The sequence below is a fragment of the Leiobunum rupestre genome, chromosome 4, assembly GCF_980474605.1.
Source record: "Leiobunum rupestre chromosome 4, qqLeiRupe1.1.hap1, whole genome shotgun sequence".
NCBI classification, from domain to species: domain Eukaryota; kingdom Metazoa; phylum Arthropoda; class Arachnida; order Opiliones; family Sclerosomatidae; genus Leiobunum; species Leiobunum rupestre.
This window is the reverse complement of record NC_143387.1, coordinates 19,374,334-19,392,449: the sequence shown is the minus strand read 5'-3', so window position 1 is coordinate 19,392,449 and position 18,116 is coordinate 19,374,334. Positions and strand designations below refer to the sequence as shown.

At 32.7% G+C, this 18,116-nt stretch overlaps 1 protein-coding gene across 1 annotated transcript in view; it reads left to right on the top strand.

Moving 5' to 3' along the window:
- Positions 1 to 18,116, top strand: part of LOC149946564 (uncharacterized) — a 30,514-nt gene that overhangs the window by 3,304 nt on the left and 9,094 nt on the right. The window contains exons 3-6 of the mRNA XM_090174029.1: positions 5,110 to 5,340; positions 8,363 to 10,825; positions 12,365 to 12,454; positions 17,096 to 17,273. Coding sequence (XP_090030155.1) covers positions 5,110 to 5,340; positions 8,363 to 10,825; positions 12,365 to 12,454; positions 17,096 to 17,273 — 2,962 coding nt within the window. The remainder of the gene's footprint in view (positions 1 to 5,109; positions 5,341 to 8,362; positions 10,826 to 12,364; positions 12,455 to 17,095; positions 17,274 to 18,116) is intronic.

Sequence of the window (18,116 nt, the reverse complement as noted above, 5' to 3'; positions counted from 1 at the left end):
GAATTAAAAAACCATTGATTTAAATAGTAGTTTATTGAACATTTTGCATGTATTAAATTATATTTTGTCAAATCGATAGAAGTAAAGTTTACATAATTTAGATAAAAAGAGTTGTATTAAAATCAACAAATTCTTAAATAAAAGAAATACTAGATTGATTTGATTTCTTAGTCTGGTGCCTCCAAAATTAGGGGTGATCCTAATTGAATTTTGCTCACTGAAATTCGTTTGCCCCTCTCGACGCACTTGTTTATTTCTATAGGAGTGAGCAAAGTGAGAAAGTGAGCAAATTAGGATCACCCCTAATTTTGGGGTGATCAAAATTAGTAAAGGCCGGCAAGCCCTTTTTCCCCTAATTTTTTCGTGACATTTTAGTTTGCCACAGACTGTCTGGAATATAATTTCCAAAATCTACAGCTTTGCGCCAACATTTAATCAAATTCTTCGCAACCCTCAAACAGCTGGGCAGGCTTTCGTATTTTTAATTATAAATAGCTTCGTTTTTAAGAAAGTATAAATCCATCTTAATTTTTTTATTAATATTGTTTAGTAAATTGTTAGAGTATAATACTAAACTAATAAAAGGACAGTTCTTGTACTTAATTAAGAGATTAAAATAATTAAAAACCACTGTTGTACAATTAAAAGGTTTTATTAAAAAACACAGCTATGGCCGTTTTGACGCCAACACCAGCGTCGTCGTCAGGCTATTATTAGCCTGACGACGACTTAATTATTATAATACAATAAACAATTTTTTTAATTTAATTTTGAAAATTTATTAATTTTTAGTGTTTTGGAAACTAAGGATTAGGGTTACTAAAGACTAAAGTGTTACTGTAAACAATCATGATAACCTGCATAGTTCTTATTTGTGACAAAATAAAGCAAAAAAAAAACTAAACTTTGACAATTGAATTAGTTTTCATTGGTTTTCAATGCATTTTCTACCATCATATTTTAATGTTTCAACAAAGAGGAAGACTGTTATAAAGTACTATCCCAATTTTAAATTCAGAAAATAGCAGTGATAACCGAAGATAATGTAAATCTAGTCCAAATATTTGTAAACAAACAAACCCAAGTAGAATTATTTTTTCTCCTATTGGAAATATCGTGGAGCCAAGATTAACATTGCATGCCAAAGGTAAAGAACCTTTTAGGATTTTTAAAAAAAGATTCTACTACTGAAACAAGAAGCGGTTTTGAAAACACTGTTACTACAAGCAAAGATGATACTAGTCAAAAAAATTTCTGAAATCAGACTGTAATATTAAGGTACTGTGATTATTGTTATTTGTCAAAGGAGTGTGATATCAACAACTAGTCAAAAGATTGTGATCTCAATAACTCGCCAACAGTTTTAAAGAGAGTGTTGGTGTTTTTACTTCCTTCAAAAACAACGCTACTTCCTGCCAAGACTGATGTATTTACAATTGTGTCTTAACCTCCCCTAAAGAAAGTCATATCTCTACCTCAGTTAACAATATTGATCTTGAAACTTTTACTAAAGACCTTTGTACTGGAGTTTTTTTAACAACAAGGAATTAGTCCTCAGACTGTAGAGTACAGTTGAAAGAGAAACAGAAACCTTGCTCTGAATATAGATCTGTCTCAACTCAAGCTAGTCCTGTCGTCAGGAGAAAAGTCGGAAAAGAAAATTACAGGTTGATCCAAGTACAAAATTTCTACTCGAGCAAGTGGTAGGTTTTGGAGGGAAAATGCATCCATATAGTGACTCAACTTTACTAGTCTGCTTTTTGATGTTTAAGCATACAATTTCATCGAAGAACTGAAAATTCTTCATCTACCTCGCAGATCTATGTTAAAAAGATTTCTAGCTCATTCTATTGCAGGCAAACAGGGAATTACAACTCTTGTCAAAAACCGTTTAAAAATAGAGCTCACCAAGCTTAAAGGGCAACACAAGCTCTGTGGCAAAATAAAGAAAAAGTAACGTGCTTTTTAACCCCCTACACCCCCCATCAGTACTAGCGAGACCACGCAGAGTTTACCGTAAATTTCGCACTTTGCATACATATTCACACAAATTCCAGCTTACTTGCGTTACCCTTTAAACATGAAAATGAGCAGATTGAATTCTTAATTTTCGATGTGATGCCCATAAAACAAAAGTAATGTGATCGAAATCTGGATCATTTTCTGGGTTAAACCACTTTAACTGAGAATGAAAGCTTGGAGATAAATTAGCTACGCATCTGTTGTGTTTTATGTCTCAAGTGATCTCCACCAATTTTCACTGCCTGCATACTTTTTCGTTTCAAATTTGACAGTTGCGCAGCTCTATAACATAATTCAGGAAGTTATAAAAGCCGTAGAAGAAATTGGCTTCAAGTTGTCAGATTTTTTCTAACAACACCAAATCTTTCCGAGAATTTGGTGGTGGCGATTTGAAACATGAAATAAATCATCCCACGGATCCAATGAGTAAACTATTCATTGCCTTTGATCAGAGCCAAATAATCAAGAATTTAAGATCACTATTTTTGTCAAGGGAGAGCTTGCTTTGTGAAAAAATTGTATGACATTCAACAAAAAAGACTGGTTAAACATGTTAGGTTTTTAACCAGAAAGATTGTTTTCCCATCAAGCTTTGAGAAAATAAAAGTGTTAAGAGCTGTGTTACTGTTCTCAGAGCCATGCGTGACTGCAGCTCTTAGAACCCTTAAATAGCTGCATATTGTCGACCAAAAAGATAATGAGGATTTAGATGCGAAAGTGGTTTTAATTCAACGACATACATAGCCCATATGGCATAAATTTAAGATGTGAAAATAAGTTACCATTTTGAAATGTTGATGACGCCCAACTAGACTGGCTACTTCATATGTTGAAATGCTCCAATACAATGACACACTTTAAATGGAATACTGTATCACAACTAAATCCAATGTGGCTCTCGTGAAGCACTGGTTAAAGGAAGGATTCCATTGCGTACCAACCAGGAAATTGTCAAGTGATCCTGTTGAAGTGACATTCTGTCATTTGCGCCACTCAGGGGGCTTTAAAGATGAAATGGATGTGCGTTCGTGTACTCTAAGCTTAGAGCACTCGTTTGAGTTAGGAATTTTGAAAGCGTTCACATTGTCAAACATTAAAATTGGAGGAAAATGGACTGCATTAAGAAGGCATCCAGCAATCTTATAAGTTCTTAAAATTTTGATGGGTTTTCTAATTTTGGTACATTTTGTTTAGAAAAATTTGAATATCACGTTTATTATATTTTGTCCAACAACGTATGTTCCTTATAAATAACGTATTGACTAAAGATAAAACATTTAATTTTGCCTTTAGATAATTATCCCGTCTCCTTGACCAATTGTTCTGTAGCTGTAATAGCAGGATTCATAAGTTTCTGAGGATAGGTCAGTGTAAGGACTGCCACCGTGCGTCCCAATCCCCACTACATCCTCTAATTGTTGGTCAGGACAAAGGAGGTTTGAAATATCCAAGTAGACTTCAGCTGTCAATTTTGATTCTAGTAACTTTGTAGAACTTTCACTTGAAATATTCCCACGAAATAGGGTGCTGGAAACCTATACCATAACTATTTTACGTTATTTTTCTGAACCGTTAAAATTCCACTCTTCTGATGAGATCTTTTTAAAACTTCTCCTTGAAGTAAATGTAAAGGTTAATAATGTACAAAAACTACACATTCCTCTGCTAGTTGTAACTGTTCCTAAATTTATAGATGTTCCATCTTCTGTATGATTTTAATTTCTACACTAAAATGTATTTTAAAATTTATGTAATAAAATGTATTTTAAAATTATGTATTAATTATAAATTTATAAATAAATTCAAATATCACATTTCATTAAGTTTCAATAAATAATATTGGTCTTTAGAAATTACTTTTTGCATAATAATGCGCTGATAAAGTTTTCGCGGTATAAGAAAATGTGGGAACTGAGAGTTGAGAAAATCTGCAAAACAACGCCAAATGGGGGAAAGGAGGCGGACTAGAGGGTGCTCCTTTACTAATTTCGGAGGATGCAAGTACCGCTTAGTCTATGGTCTAATAACATTTGGGTTTTCCAAAAAAAGATACCTGACATCTATGGTGCTGCCATCTATCTAGTGAAATTATAAGAATCTAAATTTTAATTACTTGTTAGTATGTTGATGTAATATTTGTATAATTTTTGAAGTTCGAAATTAATGTCAAGGCGAAATATTTTACCAAAATTATGCAAAATAATTATGGGAACAATATATCAACAGTTTTGTAAGGGCTTAGCAATCATATATACCTGTTGTTATCCAAGCAACATTAGATAATCTGGCCATCTGCTAGGTCTAATAACTAACTATCAATAAACGTTAGTTACATGAGTACCAAATTATTAATTGAAAGCAATTGTGATAAACACAAATAATATTTGTCACGTAGTATATTTGAAATCTCAAAGCAGTGCTGGAAGGAGCATGTAGGCCATCGATATCTTTTTTTTTTAAATTATAATAAACAGTGCAAATTTGTTGCGCTACCTGTGAACCTTAATTGCATTTGGTCAAAAAGCTTATTTTTATAACGCAAACATGTAAATATGGAAGCTTGGGAATCCGGCTGAACTGTGGTCAGTGCTATAATACGTTGCAAATCTTAATATTTTTTTCGAATGATACAATTCCTTTTTCCCTGAAGTAACCAAATATGATTAAGGGTTTTGTATATGAAGGTATGAAACATTTCTTTGGCTTAAATTTGAGTAATATGTCTTTATTTAAGTATTGTAGAGAGTGTGACATTGGCTGGAAATGTTAGTTGGGTTTCCAAAAAAAAATTGGGTTTCACATATTGATGCTAAAATAAAAATTTTCACCTTTCATTTTACTCCTTCCAATTCAATCTTAATTAGTAAAGGGTGTATTAGAAACAACTTCAATCGATTAGGGTACTCAGGAAAAAATTCATAGTTATTCTTCCTCGTAATACAGTGGAGTTCTTCATTCTAGTTTAAAGTAGTATTTTTCAATGGAAATATTCAAAATCTATTGTTTTTAAATGTATTGTAAACTTTGCCCAAATCTGGTTTTTTTGGGGTTTATTTCTGACGTACTATTATATTTCTTTCCTTTCAGTGCTTTGGAAAGTGCATCATTTGCTGATTTAACTGTAAAACTTTGTGATAATCTTACTGACTCTAGTCCTTGCAAAAATTTGGAAAATCATACACTAGTCAGTACTCATTCCGGTGTTCTCAGTATAAGAGTACCTTCGTTCTATAATGAATTAGTCAAAGAAAATTCTGAGGATTTTACTACTCTGCATGTATCTTCATTGGGAGAAAATGAATTGAAGACATTTCTAAGGTAAAGCTATGAATATTTTCATTGCTGTCCTATACAAACTCAATCTTCAAAATTTGAAACTTTATGATAGGCTTTTTTGTAGGGAATAAGCTTGAATTTTTGACGTTATAATAACTCAATCTTTGGAGGCTAATCCACTCAGCTACATTTTTTAGTAGCTAGTAGTTAATAATGCCAAGACTAGAGCTACTTTATAACAATTCCCACTTAGGGAGGGTTAACATAGCTCTTCAACAGCGGACACCGTGGCCTTAACCATTACTAACTATAAACTATGACTATCTGCACTTCTTCACTGTCTCAACTAACTAACCTCCTGCATGCTCTTTAATAACTTTCCGTCCACCCTAGGTAAAGGGTTTTTTATAAATTTGGTCTGTACAGAAATATGGCTGCTGTTTGTCATATTGCTACAACTGGAACCACCAAGCTAAACTGACCATAGTTTTTTCTAATGTCTTCCCTGAGGTGCAAATCACTATAGTTCAGTGTGTCTGGTAATTGAGATTAAAATGTTAAGAATTTAATCATTATTTAATAAATTAAATCATTTCAATCTCAATTTGATCATTTCAGTCTCAATTTGATCATTTCAATCTCAATTTGATTATTTCAATTTAATTTGATCATATCAGTCTCGATTTGATCATTTCAGTCTCGGTTTGATCATTTCAGTCTCGAATTGATCAATTCAGTCTTGATTTTATCATTTCATCATGTTTTAAACTGATTTAATCTTTTGATAGTGATGTGACCCTCGGTCTTCACTCCTCTCTCGTTGGTCTGTACCAACATTGCATTCGCCAATAAATATTAATTAATAATAAAGTTAATTATGTAAAAAAATAAATAACATGGCATAGGCATTTTTATTTTAATTCTCAAGGAATTAATTTCATGGTACTCCTACACAAGTAATCAACTTTTCTGTTAATCTAATACAATTTTTGTAATTTTACAGATATGTAATGTATATTGATGTGGATTTTTTAATCATATTTTTGACTATCACCTACCAAAGATAATCTGTAATTTTAATTCTTCTAATAATGCTTTATTGCTTTATTTAAAATAAATAGCTTTATTATCTTATGTAAAGTGCAATAACTAATTTTGATTATAAGATTAGTTATTGCACTTTAGTACAAATTTTAAGATGAATTTCAATTTTAGAGGGGATTGGCCTCAGACAGCATTAAACTTTTAAGTGTTTAATATTGTACATTGACAAGCTTGGCACTTGAGAGAAATCCAAAATATTGTAAAATGGTGACCCAAATCTAATATTTTCGGCCTAAGATCTTTAAAAATGATTCTTATTAAATGATCAGTTAATTATCTTGGTATTTTGGTTTACGTTTCTAGGTAATTTTATCGAAACATTTTAGTAGGAAGCTTAAGCACAAATAAAAAAATTAAATATATTTTGGCTGTGCAATATATTTATTTTATTGTGAATACTTTTTATGTTAAATATGTTGCAGTGATATTAGTAAATTAACACATATTTTTCATTTAATACATGTTTAAAATAAAATAAACAGACTGCTAAAAATAAAGGCTGCTGTATTTTGTTAGTGGTATTTAAGTATCAGTACCAGGGGCGTAGGAACCGGGAGGGCAATGCCCCTCCCTAGAATTTCGCTGGGAGGGGCAACTGATGTTATTGCCCCCTCCAACGTTTTGGTCAGTTGAAATCTTCAAAAGGCTCAAATTATCATTTTAAAAGCATAAACAGTTTATAGAACCTCAACTGTGTTTAAATTTCAGTCTTTTCCCGACATGCATTCGGAGAAGCTACACTCCATTAAAAATTAAAAACCATTCTCCAGACCCCTTTTCGTTTATCTTTGCCCCCTCCAACTTCTAGAACGTTCCTACGCCCCTGATCAGTACTACAATATAATAAACCTTACTAACAAGTTTTAAAACACATTAAATGGAAAATAATGTATCTGTTATGAGGGAAGTAGTCATCTAGCCAATAAAATTAAGTAAATTGTGATCTGTACACCATATCGTAGTACAACAAAAGTTTAATAATGTAAAATTTAAAAATTACACTTTCAGATATTTACTTGTATAAAAACTATATGTTCCTGAAATAATAGTTTCATTGTATGATGTATTCAGTGTTGCACTATTCCCCCCCCCAAATTGCCATTTTGAAAGGGTGTAAGCCAAGGCACATATATTTCAAGCAAATAACATAAGCAGTTAGATAGGAAGATGAATACTTTCTGATTATTCTAATACAAAAGTACAATTTTTTTTTAATATTTGTCAATCAGATGTCATTTTTATTTATCAATAAATGGATTTCTGGTAGTTCAAGACATGCCAAATTTGAAAGCATAGCTGAAAGAAAAATTCAAATTAATGTTTGGTAAAATATCACTTTTGGGCTCATAATTTTTATATAATTTTTTTGTTCTCCAAGAATTAATTAACCTTGACGTACAGTTTTCTGTTTTGCATTGCCAACTTATATTACTTGGTAGAATGCAACTGGTAGCTTTATAGCTTTTGAAATAATTATAGACCTAACCACACCACCAGTACATGAATTAATAGTTGGTTGGGTTTTGAATAATAGATTTTAGACCATTGGTTTCCCAGATAATTTTCCTGAACAAAATATCCAATTTTGTTTTGGTTTGTGGTTGCTCCACACTATTTAAAAATAAAGTTTCCCTAGTTATTTGTCTTCATTGATGAGTTTCATTATAATACCCTATCTATTGTAATAATAAAAAATTAATCGAAAAAATAGCTCACTACCACAAGAACTCTTTAATTTATTATATAAAATCAATAGATAAGGTATATTACTTTAAACCTGTCAATTGCGTGAAATCACCCTTGCATGCTCCTCGATGTGTAAAACGTTTCTTGTTGGGTTTAAATTTTATGCTATAATACTGTAAAGCCGTAGTATAACAAGCATAGATAACTTTTTCTAACTAGCTAGACTCTTTAAGTGAATTTTAATTAAAAATAATTTAATGATAGTATTTTTTAGGAAGGTGTATACAGATGATGACATACGAAGAGATGAATGTAATATACTTAGAGTTTGGAAGAACAGTGGAGCAGAAAATGGCAATGAATTGGAAAAAGACACTTATAATTTAGAAGGGACAGAAATATCCAAAACTATTAGTGATGGTGGAGTGTGTGAATCCTATTCTCAAGATCAGTTTCAAGATAATACATTAAGTTCCAACTTGACTGAGCAATATATTGAGGTTGTAGACAAATTGGGAACTGTTCCGTTTGAAAAAGATGACGAAAGTGGAGACTCTCTAGAGCTTAAATGTAAAAAACAGACACCAAAGCAGCTAGATGTGGTTGTAGTATACAAAAATTTTGAAGATCAAGAGGAAAGCAACATGAATCAGTCACCTCGAAGGAAATTAGTTCAAAACAATGATTCTAATCTCTCTCCAGCTCTTAGTATTGTGGATAAAGCTGATGATACACCAAGTCCTTTAAGTACGAGTAGCTTAGTACGGAGCAGTACCTTTGATCTCCAGTGTCCTCTTGCATTGGAAACCGTTTTGGATGCCGAAGAAGCCACCAAAATTGAAGAAAGCAATAATGAGTCAAAAGAAGCTAATGGGAATAGATCCAATCAGCAACAGAATAATGACTATAAAGAGATGATGTTAAACACAACCAGGGAAATTCAGCAATGTATATCTGGAAATACTTCACAGGATAATCCTGTTCAGTCATTTTTTTTACACCGTCATCATGTTCCAACGGATCATGCAATGCATTGTTCTACATCAGATGGGAGCCTGGCTGATTCTGGAATTCTTACACAATCACTTTTTTCGGATACTGATGTTGTTACTTCTTCATTACCATCGTCCCTTGTAAATTCATTTGAAGGATGTCAGTCTACTGTGGTTAATACTGTAAGCCAGCTAGATAATGCTGAGCAAAACAAAATTGAAAATGATAAATATATTGAACCACCCAGTCCGATGTTCCCTATGTACTTTGAAATTCCGGTACAAAATGTAAGTCATCCAAACGCAATTGATAGCAATGGAAATGTCCCGCCAAATGGCTTTCATCAAGGATCTACAAAAACAATGGACTTAATAGCCGAGCTGCCTCCTGATAGTCGATCAAGAGTTTTAAAAAATGAAGATGTTGATGACGAAAGTGTTCCTGTACGACCTCAGTCTTGTTATATGTTTATTGATCTGGACACTGTAGCGAAAGAGGAAGATATAGCAGCTGTAAAAAGAAAACAGCAAGAACAAAGTCAGAATAAAAAAATTCAGTCTGTGTCAATGTTTATTGATTTTACAAAAGACAACAAGGAAGTTGTTTCTGAAGCTCAAAAAAAGTACAAACAATTTGCCAATAGTAGAAGTGTATCAGCCATTGGACAAAGAGAGTTAAGAAAACCTAATTACGATGGCATTCCTGATTTAATACAAAATAAAAATTGTTTTGAAAATGTACTTTCTGCATCTAGAAAAGGTTCACTAGATGCGGTGATTCAAAAAGACTGTGAAGAGCAGTATGCCTTACAGCTCTCCCCAGTTTCTTCTAGTGTTAAAAGTAAGATAGACTCAAGACCTGCCACTCCTGCAAAAATCTCAAACGATAAAATGGAATTTAAAGGCAAATCAGTTGCTATGACTCAACCTGAAAAATGTAAATCTACTTTTACAGAGGATCTAATTAAAAGTTCTCCTCGAAAAGACAAATCTGTAAAATCAGGGGGAATTGATGAAGATGGTCTTCTTCCAATGAGTCCTATTATGAGGCGAAAAACTGTAAAGAAAGAGAAGCCAAAAGTTGAATCTGTGGAAGTTCAGGTAAAAGCTTCCACAAAGCCTCAAGACATAGATGCCATGAAATTCCGTCACTCTGTTTCTGAGGCAGAAGCAATGGGAACTACCGAAGAGGTCTTAGTATTGATTCAAGACAAGAAGAATTCTAGTCTTACTTTAGTACCAGCAGTTTCTTCTTCGCAAGATAATGCTTTCACAGTAACGGTGTATGATAGTGAAGCTAAACTTGGGCAACCCCCTGAAGAAAGTATCTCTATAAGTCCAACTCGCAATAGTTCACCTGAAGGAGAACAGAATCAAACTGAAGTTAAAACCCTCGGCTGGTGTGATTCATTAGAGAGGCCAGCTCAAAAGTCTCAGCTGGCTTCATTTGAAGGAGATGACGATTCTGAAACAATATATTCTGAAGTATCTGATGTTAGTTCTACTGTTCTCCAGGCTATTGGTGGTGCAGGGAATTCATCTGGTAGCTCATTTATGGCACTACATTGCCAAGGTCAAAGTCCAGAAGGAAGCCGGGAGCAAAATGCTGGAGCTTATGGCTCAATTAGAGTGCGAGCTTTAGAGGCATGTTCAAAGCTCGGTGAAGATTTATTGAGAATGTTTCTAGAAGAAATAAGTTGGGATATAATCGTTCAAGTTGATGGCAGGGAAATAAAAGCACACAAGTAAGTTTAATGTGTATATCTGTCAGGGGTGTACCAACCACGCGGGTAGCAGGGGCGACTTGCCCCACTCCTATTTTACCGCAAGGGTGCTGCCCCCACTACTTTTTATCAGAGCAGACTTTCCAAAGAGTTGCATTTCTCTCATTATACTTATTTGCCACTGACGGGCTCTTACTGTCGTAATTTAAGTCAACCTGCCTTACTTTGGCATTTTTTTCGATAATACTTACTTAGGTCTCACTTAATTACTTATGAGACCTTTTATTTTCATACATAGCACACGTTTTGGTCGCGTGATGACGCCAACATTAGTTAGGGGGTATATAACAGCTAGCAGAGGCAGATATTTCTGCACAATCTCATAGCTGCTGGTTCACTTAACTTTCATTCCTGCCTTCTGCTTAGTATATCTGTTCTACTTTAACTTTTGCAAGATGTCTTTATTGGCACTTAAACTATTGTATATATATATAAAAAAAATAAACATAAGTAAACCCACCGAGGCTTCCAGACATAGCTCCCCGTTACAATATATATATTTAACTTTTGTTTATAATTAAATATAACTATTTTAATTATTCAATTATTACGGTCATAAAAATCCACATGACAAAGTTGACTAAACACGGGACACTTATGTATTTTGTTTTTTATCTCAGCATTTTTTTGGACGCAGCCTATTTAACAAGGTTGTACTTATAAAATTGTTTTTGCCCCCGCTCTTGCTAAAATGTTGGCACACCCCCGATATCTGTTTACCTGATATATGTTGCTGTTCATTGCATTTACGAAGTTACACTCTGATGACGTTTCTGTGATTTTTTTGCATTGACTTCCGACCCCTCGCACCTCCCTTGAAAGTCCCTTTAACAGTTTTACTAAGGTAAATAAAAATAATGATACTAGCTGATACAAGCTGTTACAAGACTAGAACACACACTTTATATTTACACTTCGGGCTAGCAGCAAAGGTCTTTCTATTAGAATACAAATAAACAATACATATATGCAAATGTCTAAAATCAGATATTTTCATGGACTTACATGCCTTAATCTTTGACCCCAAATATCTCAGCTCACAAATTAAATTTAAAATTTAATTGAAATTGTAAAATGTTAGTGTGTTTTCCATGCTGATGTACATTTTGCAATAGTATTGGCCAAGAGAAAGCTTTGCTTGAGGTATTATTGTTAGTTCAACCTGTTAAAATAAAAATATCAATGAATTTCATTTCTTAATTATTCAGGAAACCTATTTAAAGCTTTCCTCTTTAAATTCATGAAATTTTATTTATTATTTAAAGTTGATCTCCCAGAATCAATGATCTTTTAAAAAATCTTTCATGGATATATTTCAAGAGATAGATAAATGATCAGAATTTGTAAATAGTAGGTGTAAAATTTGGGAATAATTTAGCTATCAAGATGAAAATAAATTTATCACGCTTGGCTTTTTAAACTAAATGTAAAGAGATTGTTTCTTAAATAGAAGGTTAAGCATAGAGCCAATGATGGCTAAATATTTATGTATATTTTCAGATGTATTTTGGTGTCTCGGTGCAAGTATTTTGCAGCTATGCTGAATGGAGAATGGTCTGAAAGCTCTGGAAATAAAATTAATTTGCAAGGGTAAGAGTTTTAAAAATTAGGTTACTGGTAAGATGATAATTGTTGATATTATGAGTAAATTTAGTATATTAGTACAGTCATTTAGTTCGAATTTGTGCTAAGCCTAGAACAAATTGATAGAGAATTTTCTTATAGATTTTGGAGTGTTCTTTAACATGGAAAAGCATCCCTGTTGTGTCAAAATCCATAAAAAAAATTTCTATGGGAGTGATCTCAAACTATTTAACAAGATGTGTCTAAGATACTTTTTGGTGCTGGTGCGGGAATGTATTGTCTTACTAACAAATATGGCTTTTATGAGTCTTGGGGCTTACGCTAGTGTTTTTCAGTCCAAAATTTCTGCTATTTGCTTCTGTGTTGACTTTTGTCTCAAAGAGAAGCTCCGTGGAATGTATATCGATATTTATTCGGATAGTCAAGCTGCTCTTTAAGCTCTAAACCAGTTTACCATTGCGTCTAAACTGGTCTATAGTTGCTTAAACCTCCTTTCGGGGCTAGGCTCTCACACAATAAGGCTCAGCTCTACTGGGTTCCTGGCCGTAGGGGGCCCTTACCAAAATATAAGTTGGCTAAAAACCACTTACGACAACTTGTATTTCAACTTGGTTTTCAGTTTGTATTTTGGACAAATGCCTACTAAAAAATAACTTAAATCGTCTTTATCAATCAACTTATTTCCAACTAAACCAGAATCAACATTTACATTTAACTACTTAAAAGCAACTTAAAAATTATATGTAACTTTATTGGAGTTTTAAATCCAATGTTAATCAGCAAAGCTACCCTACACTAACCAACTAATGAAACTAGTAAGAAAATCATAACGTAGTGATTTTAAAAAAACAAACGTTTATTAAGAATGAGTACTTTACAAGATGAACGACATATTAGGAGTGACGGCAATAATAAACGCTGTAAGCGAATATATATACACTTAAGGTTAAAAAATAGTAAGATAAGATTAGTGATTAAAAATATATCTTATTTACAATAAACATTTTTTAACCTATTAAAAAAACTAAACGAGAAAAGCCGATAACGCTTTTTATCTTCAACAAACTTCCTGACTACTAAAAACCAACTAATTACACACTTAGAAAAAGAACTATTTTCCTACCAACTGAATAAAAACTTATTAACCCTTCAACTAGTAACTTGAAATATGCTGACAACTTGAGCCTACTTAATACCAAGTTAATATCAACTAATAATGTGTATACAAACTAAATATAAACTGAAATCCAACTTATTTTTTGGTAAGGGGGTTTTACTGAAATGAAAAGGCTGATGTCTTGGCCCAACAGGGGGGGGGGGGGGGGAGATGGGATTCGATGGTCCTGAACCGGCTTTTCCTATTCTTATTTTATTATATTATTCCTGGTCATATTTCCAAACTCATTGTTAGGGGCTGTTGTTATCAGTAAGTAGAGTAACAAGTAGAGAGATTATTGATATTAAACAAACTGTATTAAACTGAGAATGAGATCAAAATGATTTAAAACAACAATTATCTGCAAAACTCTGAAGCTGGGAAAAGACTGCATTGAGTTTGAAGTCTGTTAGATTGTAAGTATAACAATAACAACATAAATATCAATATAATTGGTACATGTGACATGGATATATAAGTGTAATATACTAACACCCTCTATTGAGTGGAAGTGGAAATGTTTAAGAGAATGATGGAGATGTTGGATACTTCACTTTAAATCACTAGTAGAACAAGATGTGTAAATTAATAATGTACAAACTATAACAATATGCAGTATTAACTTGATTAATAAATAACTTGTATGTTACAATCATGTTTTAATTATCTGAAATCAAACAAAGTCTCAATCGCATTCTCAAATATGATGTAATACATATGACCTAAGTTACACCTCATTATGGCAAGCGCGATTTATCGGACTTATCCCTTACCAAAAAATAAGTGGTCTAAGAACTATTTAAGTTGGTTTTAAGTTTGTATTTGAGACAAATACCAACTAAATACCAACTAAAAACCTACTTAAAACCAACTTAACACCAACTTAAAACCAACTAAAAACTTACTTAAAATGTTACTTAATAAAGACCACTTAAAGCCAACTTAAAACCAACTTAAAAAATAATATGTAATTTTCTGACCACTAAAAACCAACTTAAAGAAAAAGGCATTTTCCCACCAACTTAAAACCAACTTATTACCAACTTAACTAGTTTACTGAAATATGCTGACCACTTAAAACCAACTAAATATCAACTTAAATGTGAATACCAACTAAATACCAACTAAAAACCAACTTATTTTTTGGTAAGGGTAAATTTTATCTATTCAATAACAAAACGTCTACTTACTATCCCCAACTGATTATCAAGAGGGTTAGTTGAAAAACTCAGGGCAAAGAACAATTAATTATTTACAAGTAACCTTAACACTCCCCCTTCTTTGATATTTGGAAAAATTTCAAAGACTAGTAACTTAAAGCTACTTCAAACTCAATATTGTAACTAAACTAATGAAATTACTCTTGTTTAACACTTTGGTAAAAACATGGTCATTATTAGACTTCGACGGCACAAATTTTAGACTAAACATTCCATCACTCAATCTTTCCCGAACAAAATGATACCAAACGGTACAGGATTTACTGAAGGTGGGGCCCTAGGCAGATTTTGGTGGAGACCTATGTAAGGAAAGCATAAAAACGCAAAATTCGCATGTCCAGAAGAAAAATCTATTTGATCAGTGCTGGGGGCGAGTGAATTATTATTTTCGAAAGCTAGTAAATGTATACATATCTATATTTTGGCTTAATGTTAAATTTACCTTTGCTACACTGATAGATTTTAGGCATCAATTCCTCTTTGGCAACATTATCTGGTGGCTCATACCATACAAAACAGTCTACAGATTGAAACCTTTTCAAAGGATAGCTAATTTTTTCTAAGTTTACTGTATTGAAATCTTTACAGATATTCTTCAATAAAAAACAATCAGTGATTTACACATTTAAAAAGCTACACTGACATTGTTTTACCTCTGCAATTCTTGGGCAAAATAATTAATTATCATTCAATTTAGTAAGAGCAAATGATACAATTCCTTCTTCAATTGAATTTTTTGCATAATTGAAATACTGCATTGGTTCTGACAAATTAAGTAACGTATGAATTGTAAGATAGCCGGAAGATGAAATAGAATGCAGCTGATAATCAGAAATTTGAACTAAGCCATTTAGTTTAATTATTTCCATCTGTTCTGCAAAATTTTGGAAGTTAGTTTTAACGTTAATGGTTATATTTTCCGAAAAAACAAGATAAATACTTTTGGAACTGCCTGTAGCCCGTGACATTATGCCCCTATCAGTGACGTTTCGTATTATATAAAACATTATCATCATTATAGTTTCCAGACTATATTTGTTTTTGGCCCAATTCATAATCTAAATCTGTTGTTTAGCTCTGCGGGGCAATCATTACGCCACTGTAACTAAATTTAGTAAATTATCTTACGCAAAGCTAGTTTTTCAATGTGCTCCTTCAAAATAGCTGTTGGAAAAGTTGAAAGTTGATCAACTCTCTTCAATCCCTTAATAACTAGTACAAAATCATCACTGCCCATTGGTAGACCTTCCTCCGCTGTTTTTCTTTTATCATTAGATTGCAAATATAATACATTGGCACCTACACCCTTATTGGTTTTCAAGTTTTGGAAAAGTTTTTCCACATGTTGTAAGTTTGTTTGAACTTACATTGTTTGTTAGTTTAATGGTTAAGTCACACTGTGTAGAAACATTTTCAGCAGAAATTGGTATAGATTTTCCCGTTAAAGCCTCGCTTTTACCACATTTTACTCCAAGACTTATTGGAAGATATGCTGCCACTGATTTTTCAGACATATTTTTTAAGTAAAAATTACACTGTGTCGATTGATTTTTTGGCAAAACCAACAGTTGTGCTGCAGTCTTTTTTCACGGAATTTTATCTTTTGAAATCGGCCCTAAAATTTCTAATTGAAAAAAAAAGCCTTTAATGTTTAGCATCTAGCTTGCTATTAGGTCAGACTGTACTCAATTATACTACTTTTTATCGAAATTATGTGACTAGCGATTAGCGTTCTTTTGACTTTTCCATGAACCAATGTCTCCTGCTTTGTTGAAGCCCATTAAACACCTTGATGAGTTTAAGGCAATGGGTACTTGTACTTTCCCTCTTGTAAACCGGTACTTGCTTCATGTAGATCTCCCTATCCAATTTTACGTAGATATAAACGTTCTTGACATCCATGTAGAAATGGACCCATCCAAACTTAATGATGAACATTGAAATGAAAAATCTGATGCTAGTCGATAATATCCGATTGAATGAAATTTCTATCACTTTCTGTTAGGATAAAATCAAATTACTAAAAATTGTGATGACGCATGCGTCTGAGGGGTGGGAACTTTCGATTTATTTTTGGTCACACTGTAAGCGACCTCTGTGAAATTTTGAGCTTCTTCCACAAAATTGTTGGATTAACGCCCTATTTAAATTTATCCAATTATGAGAAGATCTTAATCTTATAATTGGATTTGTTTTTGGTATTTTTCATGAAAAATCACTTTGAAAACTAAAAATTGTTTGTTTTCCTTTCTCCTTTTTTGCATTTTCTAGTTTTAGTTATCCAGTGGTTCATTTTGCTCTCTGTCATATCTATAGTGGAGCCATCAATTTACCCAAAGATTTGTCAGTTCCTGAATTGGCTCTCTTAGCTGATATGCTGGTGTTGGATACATTAAAAGATGTCATTGTGTTCTATCTTAAAATGAACCATTGTCATTTTTTTCACAAGGTAAATTACATTGTGTTTTGCATTCTAGCTATATTTATAAATTAATTTAGGAAGGGTGGGTATTATGTAGCCATAGTTACCACTAGAAGAATAAGTAGATTCCACCTATTGCTAGTAGCGCCACCAGTAATAGGCAGGTTGAAATATTTTTGGCCTACTCGGGGGCCCCAAAATTTCAAAAAACTTTCCAATAGGGCCCTCAAAACGTGTTAATAATATGCCTATTTAAAGCCTGGGTCTTAAATTTTTTCAGAAAATAACCTTTTTTTTAAGAAAAGGAAGGTTTACTGTGTGTTTAGCGTGTTTCTGGCATTTAATAAATGGTGCTAATGAACACATACATAGTGGCATTTGAAAAAAAACCTTAAAATTGAAATATGACTATTTCCACAATTTTCCATCCATTACCATTCTGTTATGTTCCAACTACTAATTATTCACATTTTCGTATGACATTATGTTCGGAAGTGAAAAAGCCTGTTTTTAGTTCAATTTTGCGAAATGATTTCTTGAAGCTACTAATTAAATTTCAATAGATTGAGCGCTTTTTTAATGCGGAAAGAAAACCACTAGGCTGTACCTGTTTTTTTTTTAATTTCTCTTATTTCGCTTGATGGCAATTGTAAAATTCACTACCACCAAGTTCTCTAATTTAGAAGACTATAGTTTTAGGAATTATGTGAGTTTCTGAAATATCTTGCCCTAGAATAATAAATAATATGTTACTTACATGTATGTTCATTTTTATATGAAAGAATACAAACAAATTGAGATAAAAATATCATTGATTTAGGGTTGTTTGATATCTAATGAAGAGTGGAAATATTGGTATTATAAGAAACT